The following is a 13,501-nucleotide window of genomic DNA, read 5'->3' as shown; positions in this document are numbered from 1 at the left end:
TTGCTGGGGTTCTCCCAAGCCTGAGCTGTTCCTCCAGGTTTTCTTGTGAAATAATTTGATCCTTCTGTGCCCTCAGAAGTGTTTTTCTTCAGGGCATCCATGGATGTTCTCAGACATTTGTGCCAGCTCCAGAAAAATTATTTTAATTGGTATTTAACCTGCAGCAAAATACAAGCCCTGGAAGGATTTGGCAGCACTTGCGAAAGACTTCCAAGAAGTGGGAGTTAAGAATGAGGAAATGGTGTCTGAAGATGGAAAGATTTTGATATCCAGAGAGACCTTTCAAAGAAAGAATTGCTCTGCCTTAATTTATAAATATGCCAATAAAGCTGTACCTGGTGGTTCTTAAATATGTCCTAGGATGTAATTAGGCTGCCAGTTGAGGGAGGATTTGTGGTTATGCCTAGAGCAGAGACTGCATGTGCTGCTTCTGAATTCCTCATACTTTTTCTCTTGCAGCCGAGTTCCCCGAAAATGGCTTTTTGTTTGTTTTTAATAAGCCAGGAAGCTGTTTTCCTTCTCTCTTTTTCTGCTCCTGGGTTGGTTGGGTTTTTTTGTTGTTTGTTTGTTTTTAAGGAAAAACATTCATCTCTTCTGTACCATTGGATCTTTTAAAGTTATTTCAGGGTCATTTTACTTGTGAAAGGTATCTTACCTGGAGGAGTTTACAGGCTTTTTGGTACAGATATGTTTGAAGTGGTGGTGTTAAAAATGGAAGATAAGAACTGAAATCTCTGTGAGAACCTACAGTCGCTTGTAATGGGAAAATAAGATTTCACTCACTAATAATAATCTTTTTGGAAATAACTGGTGCAGCTGCAGTCATTGGTGCAACAATCTGTTCTTGTAATTTTTGAGGCATGTGACCATCTTCAGCAACTGGCTTTTACTGAGCACATTTACACTTTTTTGTTGTTGTTGTTGTTCCCCCTGTGCTAGTTTTTCCGAACCTGGAGAATAGAAGTTTCTTGAATAGCTACAGTGTTTTAAAAGGTAGTAGCTTGTTTTCAAAGCTTGCTTCTGAGGTCAGATAGAAAACATTGGACTCAAAGCAGCCCTGGAAGCCTTGAATAGCAAATGGCAGTGTGAGAAACATGTTTTTCCAGGAGCCCAAACTAGACTGGAGAGGTCACTAAGAGCAGGAGGAATGGAGAAGGAAGGCTTGCATCTAAATGTTGTTGTTGGTGGTGTCGTGTTGTAGAAAGTGGGAGATTTATCTATCCTGCTTGCTTGGCTTGGGTGGTCACCAGGAGAGCTTCTTCCATACAGACCATCCAACCTCAAATTGAACAGTATGTACTTTGCTTGAATTTCATGCGTGCACTTAATTTTGGTTTTTTTGCGCGTGGTCTCAGTTCCCACATATACATGGCTAGGTGAAATCTTCAGCTCCATTTTAACGTGGTCTGTGACCCATCCTGGCCATCCTTTCCTTGTGGGTACAGTCCAATGATAAAAATATTTGGAAGCCCATGCATTTCACGTAGTGCTTGCCTTTAGTCTGAATCTGAGCTGTTTAATCCCTAACCTGCAGTACCAGAAACGAAGGGACCAGATTCTTTGCACAGCCTGAGACTTTCCTGACAATTAGGCTGATTTTCAAAGCCTGGTTGGTGTGTGGTGTTCCTGGAGTGAGCAAGAATTGGGTCAGGATAATGTCCTGTGTGTGTCTGGAGGTTTTGATGCTGGTAGTGCACAACTCCAGGGCACCGTACCTTTATGGTACAGGACACAGCATGAACTCACTTAGCAAGATGCCATTCAGTTCCTTGAACACTCTGTGGGTGATTGACATCTCTTCCAGAGAGGAGGAAAAATTAGCTGGCAAAGTTACTACTGTTACTTTCTGGCTTGTAGGGACATGTTTGAATGAGGCTATTAGATGCTGGAAGCAAAAAGCAGTTTGTTTATGTGTGAAACAAGATCAGTTGTGGTCAGGACCAGAGCTGGTCTGTTCTCTTCTTGGCCTTAAAAAAAAAAAAAAAAAGCCTTCTCCATCTTGTTTCCATGGCAAATATTTGTTTTAAAGGGGTTTTTTTTGGAGGTTCTGCCTTGAGTTTCAAAGCCTTAATGAGTTTGAAAAATAAATAATAATTAAAAAAAAATAAATGAAGTCTTATGCTTTAATATCTGTGGTTTCAAGTGACTCCAAATAGCTCAGGAGTTCAAAGGTGCCTGTTGTTCTTTATAAGGCATACGCGTCTGCTGGGAACAAGGGGTGTTTCTGTTGTGCTGTCAGCACCTTTGAAAGATTCCCAGATACTTTGGACTTTGTGAGAAGTCGCTGGTAGTCGGAAGCGGGAGGGTGAGGCACGGGGTGGGAGGCAGGACTGCTCATCTGGCCCCAAGCGCTGCAGCCAGCACCCTCTTTGCTGCATTTGCTGCTCCTGTAACATTGCTGCTTGCAGAGACCCTGAGGAGCGCAGCACCATCACAGCCCAAGGATTTATTTAAACATGTCCAACTTAATCAGTAAAACCTTATTGCAAATGAACTCAGTTCTGGCTGGCACAAATCCTAATGCAGAAGCAGTTAAAGTGGCGTTACCCTGGCTGAAATGGGTGGTGCCGGTGAACCACCAATGCAAACGCAAGTGATGTAAACCCACGTGATATTAAATGCACTGACATGGTGCTGTGACTTACTTGTAGATATGTTTAACTAGCGATCTATTTCTGCTGTCAGGCAGGGCAAAATTTGGTTCTGTCCTACCCAAAGGGCTGGAAATCAGCAGTGTTTTGGGCTACATTACTGGGACTTTAAGCAATTTGCCTAACTTTTTGTTTCCCCACTACAAAAGGAAGTGAAAACTTTCCTCAGGACTTGATTAGCTCAAAGAGGTTTTTTTAAATAGAGTATGCTTTCCCCTAAACACAGAGCTTTGCTGTTGTACTAGGGGCAACGGCTGTAGACCAGTCTCTCCTATGGAGGAAGATGAAGGTGTCTTGACTTTGCTCCTGTGGTGTGAGGAGGTCAGGACCAACATTTTCACCAGCTCTTTCTCTCTCTCTTTCTCTCTCTCTCTCCATCTCAGCTTCTCAGATGCTGATGTTCACTGCATATCTTGCAGCTGTAGTTGCACTTTACCTCGTCCCCCTCACCATCTCGTCCCCTTGCATAATGGAGAAGAAGGCTCTGGGACCAAAGCCAGCCATTATAGGTCACCGCGGAGCACCGATGGTGAGTAATCTCACATTATTAGTACTGTGTCGTCTGACTCTTCTGCCCGTGTAAAGGACGGTACCCGATCTGATGGTCTCCAGGATGCTCTCCAGAGAAGATATATGACAAATATAACTTTGAGGCACTCCTCCTAGCTAGAATTACTGTGGTGGTAAATCAGGGCATGAACCCAGAATCAAGTCACGCCCCAGGTGTTCTAGATGCCTTACAAACAAAAGGGCAATCCTTGCCTTGCTCAGGGTGGTTTGTGCCATTGCATTTTTCTGGCTGCTGGTTCTGCTCTCTTGCTCTCCAGGCTTGGCCCTTGAGTTGCAACAGTAGAAGTCTGTGATTTTTTTATTTTTTTTTTATTTTTTTTTAGAGGTTGAGGCTTAGTCTTTTTTGTCCTTTGCAGGACCTCACCAGCACTGGTTAAACTCAGCTCACAGCAAGGTGCCTTCAGTATGTGGCAATCTGCAAAAACAAACAAACAAGCTGTGCTGACCCTACATGACTGCATGGTAGTCTTGCATTGCAGATCATCATGAGACTGGGTGAGGTGGTGAAACATTCCTGTCATCTGCCTCTGGGTAGACCTTGAAATCATAATCATATAGTCCTTTCTTCTCCAAGGTTTCTGGACATGTCCAGGCTAAAGATGGGGCGTGTTGGCTTGGGCACAGCCCTGGGCTCAGATAAAGCTGTCCTCTGGTGTTTGGTCTTACTCGTCTGGGTCTCTAGTTTGGGTGCTTCTGTACCTAGGCCTGTTGAATGGTTGCACCTCCATCTCTCTCTGCTGGTTGATTGACTTCAGACAAGATAGCGTACTGCATTGTAGGCACCGGCCTTGCAAATGTGTTGGTTTTTTTTTTTTTTTTAAGGCATCCAACTAACTCTTTTGCTGACATTCAAAGCAGAAAAAATATCTGTATAGGCTGTCAGAACCTATTTGGCAGGCTGGAACGTGCTTGAGCTCCTCTCCAAGTTCAAGAGTGCGCACTAGCAGTTGGCTAGGTGAGATAAACACCTCTCATGACACAGAAGTATTTTATTTTAGTTCTCTCTATTTTTAATGATTTCTTTCTTTAAGCAATCCCTTGAAATGCCAGCTTAATTTGCGTCACTCTTTTAACTATATTGCCTCTGTGGGTGATGGAATGAAGTTCTGGGCATGGTAAATGCTTTTTCTTCTCCCACTGAGTTTGTACCAACCATGAAGGCCAGAAGCAGCCAAGTGAGAACCTGGGCTCTGCATGCTTTCTACATGGCAGGAAATCACAAAATCTGTTACGAGGTTTTCTTCCTGTGGGGTTTCCAGGCCTTTGTGCCCTCTGTAGCCTTCTAAAGAAACTAAACAGCAGACAAAGTCCTATCTTCCAGCTAGTTTACGTAAACCTTATCTGGAGCAAGACTCCCAGCAGAGACTTGGCCCTTTGCTTCGCTTCGCTTCATGTTCTTCCTCGGAGCCAGCAAACACTCCTTGCGGTATGGAACAAACCGATCTGGGAAGATGCTGCTTGCATGTTAGGGTGCAGAGGGCTGCAAAGGTTGATCAAGAGCAGTGGTGGAGGACGCTCAGTGCTGTGTGTGGAACTGTGGCCCAGGTGTTGTTCAGCAGGGTACCTCCCTCCCCTTCACCATTCCCGATACACAGAGCTGGTTGTCTGATAGCAGCAGATGGTTTGCTCTGAAGCCCACAGGAAGCAAGATCAGAGTCTAGCAAGCTGTTCCAACCTCCAAGCAATAGTCTGCATGTCCCATGATGAGCTGGCAGTAGGTTTATCCAAGTGCTTTGCCTTTGCTGTATGTGTAGTGAGTGTGCTCCCACTGTGCTTTTGAATGGCAAAGCTGAGATGGGATAAGAACGATGAGGACCAGAGAGAGGTGGTCAAAACTTCCTTCTGTACTTCCATCTATGCCCAGCTTTTCACTCTATCGAATGTCACCCTGAGTTTGAAGAGCTCCACCTACAGTGCAAGTCCTCAGGTTGTGCCAAGTCATATCTGCTTGGAAACGAATGATTTTAAAGGCTTACCAGAAGGCTTTTTTGCTAATAGGGTCTTGTTTCATAGGGCTGCTTGTTACGCTTTTGCCGTTGAGCTCAACTGTATGTAGATTTAGTTTGGAGAAATGGCCAAGTGGAGCTGGGGAGGAGGAAATAGCCCAGAGAAGAGTCTGGAGACTGGGCTGTAGGACACAGACATCCTCCCTTGGGCAATGTCAAGATCAAAAGTCTGCAGAGCCTGGGAGTTTGGGACCTGAGGTGAAACTAGATCTAGTGGGACTGGAGATGATAAAAAGCAATGCAATGTTTGCCTTCAAATCTCCTGAAGCAAGACAAATGTGATTTGCTGTGCAGACAAACATGCTCTCTGATAGAGCCTGATAGCTGGTTGCTTCGCCCGTCTGGCAGGACTGGGTCCGTAATATTGCATTTGCATGTCCGATGCTCTTATACTAGAAAGACACAAATACACCTGAGTGCTCTTCTGACTAAAGCTAGCAAAGGAGATCCAGGGGATGGCTGAATCACACAGAATCGTATAGGTTGGAAAAGACCTTAAAGATCATCGAGTCCAACCATAAACCTAACACTGCTAAGACCACCACTACACCATGTCCCTAAGCACTTCATCCAAACGTCCTTTAAATACCTCCAGGGATGGCGACTCCACCACTTCCCTGGGCAGCCTCTTCCAATGCTGGACAACCCTTTCAGTGAAGTAAAATTTCCTAATAGCCAGTCTAAACCTCCCCTGGCGCAACTTGAGGCCATTTCCTCTCGTCCTATCACTTGTTACCTGGGAGAAGAGACCGACCTCACCTCTCTACACCCTCCTTTCAGGCAGTTGTAGAGAGCGATGAGGTCTCCCCTCAGCCCCCTTTTCTCCAGGCTGAACAACCCCAGGTCCCTCAGCCGCTCCCCATCAGCCTTGTGCTCCAGACCCTTCCCCAGCTCCGTTGCCCTTCTCTGGACACACTCCAGCCCCTCAATGTCTCTCTTGTAGTGGGGGGCCCAAAACTGAACACAGCATTCGAGGTGTGGCCTCACCAGTGCCAAGTACAGGGGCACGATCACTTCCCTAGTCCTGCTGGCCACACTATTCCTGATACAAGCCAGGATGCCATTGGCTTTCTTGGCCACCTGGGCACACTGCTGGCTCATGTTCAGGCGGCTGTCAGCCAACACCCCCAGGTCCTTCTCTGCCGGGCAGCTTTCCAGCCACTCTTCCCCAAGCCTGTAGCGTTGCATGGGGTTGTTGTGGCCCAAGTGCAGGACCTTGCACTTGGCCTTGTTGAACCTCATACAATTGGTACCAGCCCATGGATCCAGCCTGTCCAGGTCCCTCTGCAGAGCCTGCCTACCCTCCAGCAGATCAACACTCCCGCACAACTTGGTGTCATCTGCAAACTTACTGAGGGAGCACTCGATCCCTTCGTCCAGATCATTGATAAAGATGTTAAACAGAACTGGCCCCAACACAGAGCCCTGGGGACACCACTTGTGACCGGCCGCCAACCGGAGTAAACTCCATTCACCACCACTCTTTGGGCCTGGCCATCCAGCCAGTTCTTTACCCAGCGAAGAGTACACCCATCCAGCCAGTTTCTCCAGGAGAATGCTGTGGGAAACCGTGTCAAAGGCTTTACTGAAGTCTAGATAGACAACATCCCAGCCTTTCCCTCGTCCACTAGGTGGGTCACCTTGTTGTAGAAGGAGATCAGGTTGGTTGGTTCTACAGCTGAAGACGCTTGTTGTCCTGAAATAAAGGATTTGCTGGGGATGTGGCATATGGTATATGGGGCAAAAGGTGGTGAAATGGAGAGTTTCCTGGGAAAGCTGTAAATGTGTGCACTTCCTGAAGGATACAGTACTGAGGGATACTGATCCATCAGTGCATGCAGCCTGCTCCTCAAACAGGGGCAACGATCTTCCTTTGCACTCCAGAGCCTGCTTTCCTCCGTGTACACACACACCCTGTCTCTCTTCTCTTTTCCCTTTAGGATTTTTAAGAGCAGCATTTATAGCTTCTGTGCGAGTGCGACTCAGCTGCTGTCCTTGTTCTGTGGAGGGAAAAAAGTGAGGAACAGAGGCCATATGGCTCATATAATTTGTCTTGAAACACTAGAGGAGGGAAAAAGTCCTTGCATTTTAAGTAGCAAGAGAAAATCAGAAACCATCCTGACATCTGTACCTAGATGAAACGTGGCTTTTTGCAGTTAGGAGAGCTACTGGTTCCACACTGGCTGACCATTTGTTTGTAGCAGTAGTGCTCCTCCAAGCAATGTCCCTTTGGTATCATCCTGTTCCCCCATGAGCTTTAATTCAGTGCTAGAAAGGCTCTTCTGCATGACTCCTATCTTCCCTTGCCTAAATGTCATCCAGTCATACCCAGTTTTCGCTATGCTAAATGTCCATTCCCATCAGGGTGCTATTTGAAAACCTTTTCTCTTAGCAGGTGTTTAGTTAATCAATCAGTTTCTTTTCAAAGGTTCTTTTAAAATGAATTATTCAGTCTCCAGATCTGTTTCTGTCCTTCCTGGACTCCTGTCAGGAGAGCATCAGGGTCGTGGCAGCCATGTTCTGGGAATTGAGGGCTCCAGCCCTCACTTGATGTCTGTTGGTTTGAAAGGGTCTTGCCTGATGGGTACAGGAATTGTCTGACACCCCAAAACATGAGATGGGGTTCTCTGTAAATTTTGAATGTTAATATGCTAAACTTTTCAGATGGCTTTTATGAGCAGGTGTCTCTTGTCTTTGGTCTTCCATCTTTTTTTATTCTTCTTACAGAAATCTAGTTGCATTTTGTCTTCAATGGCAATAGACTTGACTGTCTTCTCCCTGTGATGGTAAATATGCTACTTATGCTGAGGATAAGCCAAAACAAGGGTAGAAGGTAAAAGTTGGGACCAAATCTGAGATGGAAATGAGGAACTTCATCCAGTAGGACACCAACTTCTACTGCCATTTGCACCTTTAAAGTCTTCTCCCAAGTGTCTTTCCTCACATGGTGCTTCAGGTTGAGGCAGGTTGTCTTTGCTTTTGGGATCTGAAGAAGGTGCTGCCCATAATGTTGAACCCTACTTGCTTTTACGTTGCTAGTCCTAAATATACGTTCCTTATACAAATAATTAGGCCCATCACGATGATCTTTCATCTCAGATTGAAGGTAAATCATCCAAAGTATTAATAATAGCAAGGGTTTATTGAGCAAGAGCTGTATCTGTCTCCTTGGAAACCTTCACGAAGCCTGGAAACTCACCTTCCGTTACTGGAACCAAAAAGGTACTGGTTGGTCTAAAAACAATCAGGCTACACCTGTGGAAACCATCCAAGCATGTCGGAGACGAGAAGAGCTCTTGATTTCAGAGCTGGAGGCTACAAATAGCATCGAAATAAACGCTTTTGGTGAGCCACCCGTACAGCTGGTTTTCAACATGTCTTAACAGCACTGAGAAAGACTATGCCGAAACAGCTGTCCGTGTGCCGCGAAGCATGCAGCGCTCATGCCATTGAGCTCCTTCCTGCGTGGCAGACGATGCCCATCTCCTTGCTGAGCGCAGGCACCACGCTGGGAGGAACGTTTTTCGGCAGTGCTGACTCATTGGCTTTGCACAACTCCGGAGTGGAAAAGTACCCATTGCTGGGACAAAGTACCTTGGTGGGCAGCCAACATTTAATTGCACGTAGGATTTGCCTGTTGGGTTACTGCATGGGAATGTTTTGCCTCGATAGGGAGCGTGTTATGCTGTTCCCAGGAAAATTCCAGCAAATATGGCCTTGCACATGTGGAGGTGTGTGGTGTTTTTTGGGTTTTGGGTTTGTTTTTGTTGTTTTTGGTTGGGGGTTTTTTTGACACCTGGTGGCGAAGCCTCCAATATATGTTGGTGTTCTCACAGAGATGATTTTTTGTCATCTTGTAGTGCCAACTATTGATAGAAACAGTAATGAAGACTTCTGGTTGGGACTGTGGCTTATTGGAGAGCTTTCAGCTAATGAAGAAGAACTGGTGATTTCTTTCTGTTGCCTTGGGGTTTTGGTTTTCTGGTGGTTTTGAGGGCCTTTATTTCATTTTATCTTGGGTACCAAAACTTTGCAACCACCTATTTGGGATGGCTTTGTTTTTTAAAGGCTCTGAAGTGCTTTGGTCTGTACTGCTTGTGCTGCTGAAATCAAGAAGCATTTGGTTTGCTGTACATCTTGCGCACCCCCACCTATTAAAAATATGGCCAGTTAACCTCTCTGCTGCTCTGATCGATAGTAACAAACAATCACAATTAGCATCTTCTGTCAGACCTGGAGAAAGGCTTGTATTCACTGAAATAAATCTACGTAAGGTTAGGTAGTCTTTCATTAAATCAAGCTTCAGCTTTTTTTGTGTGCAGTACAATAATAATGAGGTCTCATCTCCTGTATCTAGTTATTAAATCCCTGATGGCTTTTTGCTTATGAGTTTATCCTGTTGTCCAAGGCAATACTTTTCTCTTATTGTTTTGTGCTGTTTCCCGAAGCACTGGATATGGGTGCTCTCTAAAATACTAGAATTCCTAGGGATTTGTAGTGAGGTGGGTGTCGGTCTCTTCTCCCTAGTAACTAGCGATAGGATGAGAGGAAATGGCCTCAAGTTGCGTCAGGAGAGGTTTAGATTGGATATTAGGAAAAATTTCTTCACCACAAGGGTCGTCAAGCATTGGAACAGGCTGCCCAGAGAGGTGGTGGAGTCACCGTCCCTGGAAGAGTTCAAAAAACGTGCAGATGTGGCACTTTGGGAGTGGTTTAGTAGGCATGGAGGTGCTGCATTGATGGTTGGACTAGATGATCCTAGAGGTCTTTTCCAACCTTAATGATTCTATGATTCTATGATTAAAGATACATTTTATTTTATTTTTTAAACAGTATCGTTATTGCCTCATAGTGACCTGGCATAGGGACACTAATGCTGAAATCAGTGTACTTGGCAGATCCCACACTAAGTCCCACACAGGGAACTTCCAAAGGGCATCTTTTTACAAGAAGGAAAATGCCATTTTTCAGGTATCGCCCTAATCATGCCTTGTGTTTTTAGTCCAGTTATTGGCTCATGAGGAGATTGATACTGGAAAGGAGAGAGAAGGGAGGGAAAACTAAAAAAAAAATTTAAAACTATGCTCATGTTTCCAAAAGGATGAGAAAATATCCTTAAAGCTTGTCGATGAAGCAAAGACCAAATCGTTCAGTGCAGCTCAGCACACTATGCCAGAGGTGTGCAGTGGCTGCAGTTAGTTTGGAACAAATTTGGTGGTTCTGTGCAAGCTGCTTTATTAGCCTCCCCAACGTGCAAATGATGCAGTGATTTTTTTTTTTTTTTTTGAAGGCCTGGCAAGGTGGCTAATTAGGGGAAAAATACAGTGTAGTGATGTCCAACTGTAGCAAAACTATGCTGCTCTAACTAGCACGCTTTCATAATCTTCGTTAAGGAAAGTCCAAAGCTCTTGACTCCATTTGAAAGCATTTGCAATTGACTTCTAAGCACAAAAATAGTCAAAATAAGTTAATTCATGGGTAACTTTCTAGAAATTACTTGCTGTGTCTCTGTAGTAGGAAGAAATTAATAGTAGCCTGATTTTTGCAAGGGATGAGCCTATCAAACCAAGTGCGAAGAGAAGGAACAGCTTCTAGAAACCCTGCACGGGGTTTTCTGTGGCTTTCGGTGGATGTTGGCACGGTTTATATAGGACAAAGGTTTTGGAGTGAAATCATTGCTTTGTGCCCCAGGGCTTCCTTCACGTCAGCACTGGTTTCTTAAGAAATTTGTTGTGTCCAGTTGCACTGGATCACTGCAAACCTGGATTTGGGTTTTCAACATGACGTCCCTGAATGTATTATACCAAGGAGGAAAACCCATCAAAGAAACTGGGGGGAGACAGAGAGAAATACAAGCAGAAAGATTATGCATTTATTTAGTTCTTGCAGTTTTGCTGTAATACTTTTTAAATAAATCAGCACTAATCTCAGCAAGTAATTTCTGTACCAGCAACTGTCCCACTTGGATGCATCTCTGCCTTAAAAATGCTGAATTTAGGGCTTCAGCTCCCTCTTTCTTGGAGGGAGACAGAGACAGGCTGGGATGGCAGAAATATCTCTTACTCAGATTCTCCCTTTTCACAAAAAAGTCACATATGAACTCCTGGTACAGAGAGATCCCACATCCAAAGTGGTGCCAGGGGAACCTCTGGGAATAGGCAGCATCTGATTTTAGGGGGCAGGGTTAAATTTTCTTTCCTGGCTTTCCGATTGACCTTTACTGGGTTATGTCATTGGTGTGAGTGGCTTGTTCGGTCCCCTCAAGGCTAGGATTGTCCTAGAGGTTTAGAAACCGGGGAGGACATCTTTCTGTGTCGATGATGGACTCATTTGGAGATGCAATTATTTATATCAGGGTGACTGGCTCTGGCCAGGTTAGGAGCTTACGCACCACATGCTCACAAGAAGATGACGTCTTTGCCTGGAACGTTTATAATCTACTTTTCAAAAGCTTCTGACAGACAGGGAATCGGGCTGTCAAGTAATAGCATTGTGGTTTTATAGAGACTACTCAGCACAAGCCATCGTGGGGCACGGTGTTACGGAGAGCACTTCTGCTGACATCCGTGCTGTTTGCTGATTCAGAGCAGCCAGAGATGTTCATCCATCTGTGATGCTCTTCAAGAGGATGCTCTTCACTTCTAGTGGTGGTGCGATGAAGATGACATTACAGCTCCTAAGTGTGTATTTGGATGGTCAGATCTTAAGTGACAGCCTGTCCTTGGAACAGTTTTAAAATGCTCCTTCCTCTGCATGGCTGCAGTTTTCAATACAGATCTGGCCAGAGTTTTGTAAGGTTATTTAACTTCCGTTTGGGATCAAATTCCTGGGAAAGGAATGGATGTGCCTTGTACCTGAGGAACCGCATGCAGCCCTGGTGGAATCCAGTTAAGTTTTGCCCTTCGTGAAGGGCGAAGCATGGTCTGCAAGCTCTGTAGGGCCTAGAGATGAGATGGGAGTGAGATACTCCACTCCTGGGGTTGAGATCGTCTCTCCATGGGGTTAAGCTCAGTGGCATCTGTCTGAGTGCTGAGGATGGGACAGTCACAGTGTGCTGAGTTTTAAAACTCAAAGAAAATCTCAGTTTTTAGCTCACGGCAACCTGTATTTTAGCAGTGCCCCTAAGACGCACAAACATCACTACTATCTTTACGTGGCCAAATTTGTCCAGCCTGGCAAACAGAAATCCCATCCCCAAAAGGCTGTTTTCCTGTTTGGCTTTCATCTGTTGCTTCTGCATGCAGTCTCACCTCTGTCTAAATTTGCTTTTCCCCAGTCCAGCTGATGGAGGCTCTTACATATTGACTTGTCACCTCAAATCTGTTTGGCTCTGTGTTTCCTTCCAACACCTCCAGCAGTGGAGGCTGGGACTCCTGCTCCTTAACCTAAAGTTAAGTCGTCCTCTGCGTCTCAAACCAACTGCATCTCAGGAGGGCTGGTGTCCAAGCAAGGCTTGACCCTGGCCCTGCAGAAACTGAAATACACTGAAAAGAGGCAGAAAGCTTTTTTAATCTTGTTACCAAACAGCAGAGCCTGTGTCCTCTCTGGGTTAGGATTCTGCTGTGCCAGTTTGGTGTACAGGTAAGACACAAAGAAGACCTTGGTCATGCTGGTCCATCTCTACAGAGGTGGAATACTGTTGTAGCCACACTTGTTTGCCTTCGTTAGCCCTGATTCATGCAATATGAGCTCTTCATTGTGTAGGTGGGCAACAGCAGTGTCGCCCTACCCTTGTTGAAGGGTTTTATGTTGATTGCTTAGTGGAGGTAGTCCAACGTGCCCTTTCCAGTCTCCCTTAGCCTGAGAGATGATTTACAACTCAACACACTTTGGCTTTCTATTCTTTGTATGCCCACATCCCTGGCGAGACTGCTTATAGGGGCGTGGGTTCAGCTGCTGCTTGATGTGGTGTCACATCTTGAGCTGGGACTTGCATTGCATCCACCCGGCAACCCTTCCTGACTTTGGTGGTCTTGCATCACCCTTTGGTTTCTCTAGTTCAGCCGTCTCTAGTTTGAACACTACACACTTTATTTCCTTGTGATTGCTGCAGTCTCCAAAAGCAAATATTGAGCATTACCCTGCAGAGAGAGGATCACCTTGCAATGTTATCCTGAGGAAACCTGAGCTACTTGCGGGAGGGGGTAACCCGAGATGCTGAAAGCAACCCAAGGAAATGGAGCAGGTCTGCCTGGATGGGATCTCTAGATCTTTATGTGGCTGCTGCTCCCTGCTGACAGCTCTGGGCATCGTGAATATATTGCAAAAAGCTCT

At 45.4% G+C, this 13,501-nt stretch overlaps 1 protein-coding gene across 5 annotated transcripts in view; it reads left to right on the top strand.

The window, feature by feature from the left end:
- Positions 1-13,501, top strand: part of GDPD5 (glycerophosphodiester phosphodiesterase domain containing 5) — a 182,569-nt gene that overhangs the window by 142,478 nt on the left and 26,590 nt on the right. For all 5 annotated transcript variants that reach the window (XM_075491316.1, XM_075491311.1, XM_075491314.1 and 2 more), the window contains one exon: positions 3,035-3,180. In XM_075491316.1, the coding sequence (XP_075347431.1) occupies positions 3,035-3,180 (146 nt within the window). The remainder of the gene's footprint in view (positions 1-3,034; positions 3,181-13,501) is intronic.

This window comes from Mycteria americana, chromosome 1, assembly GCF_035582795.1.
Source record: "Mycteria americana isolate JAX WOST 10 ecotype Jacksonville Zoo and Gardens chromosome 1, USCA_MyAme_1.0, whole genome shotgun sequence".
NCBI lineage: Eukaryota > Metazoa > Chordata > Aves > Ciconiiformes > Ciconiidae > Mycteria > Mycteria americana.
Note: the sequence above shows the minus strand (reverse complement) of the source record. Positions and strands in the feature narration are given on the sequence as shown.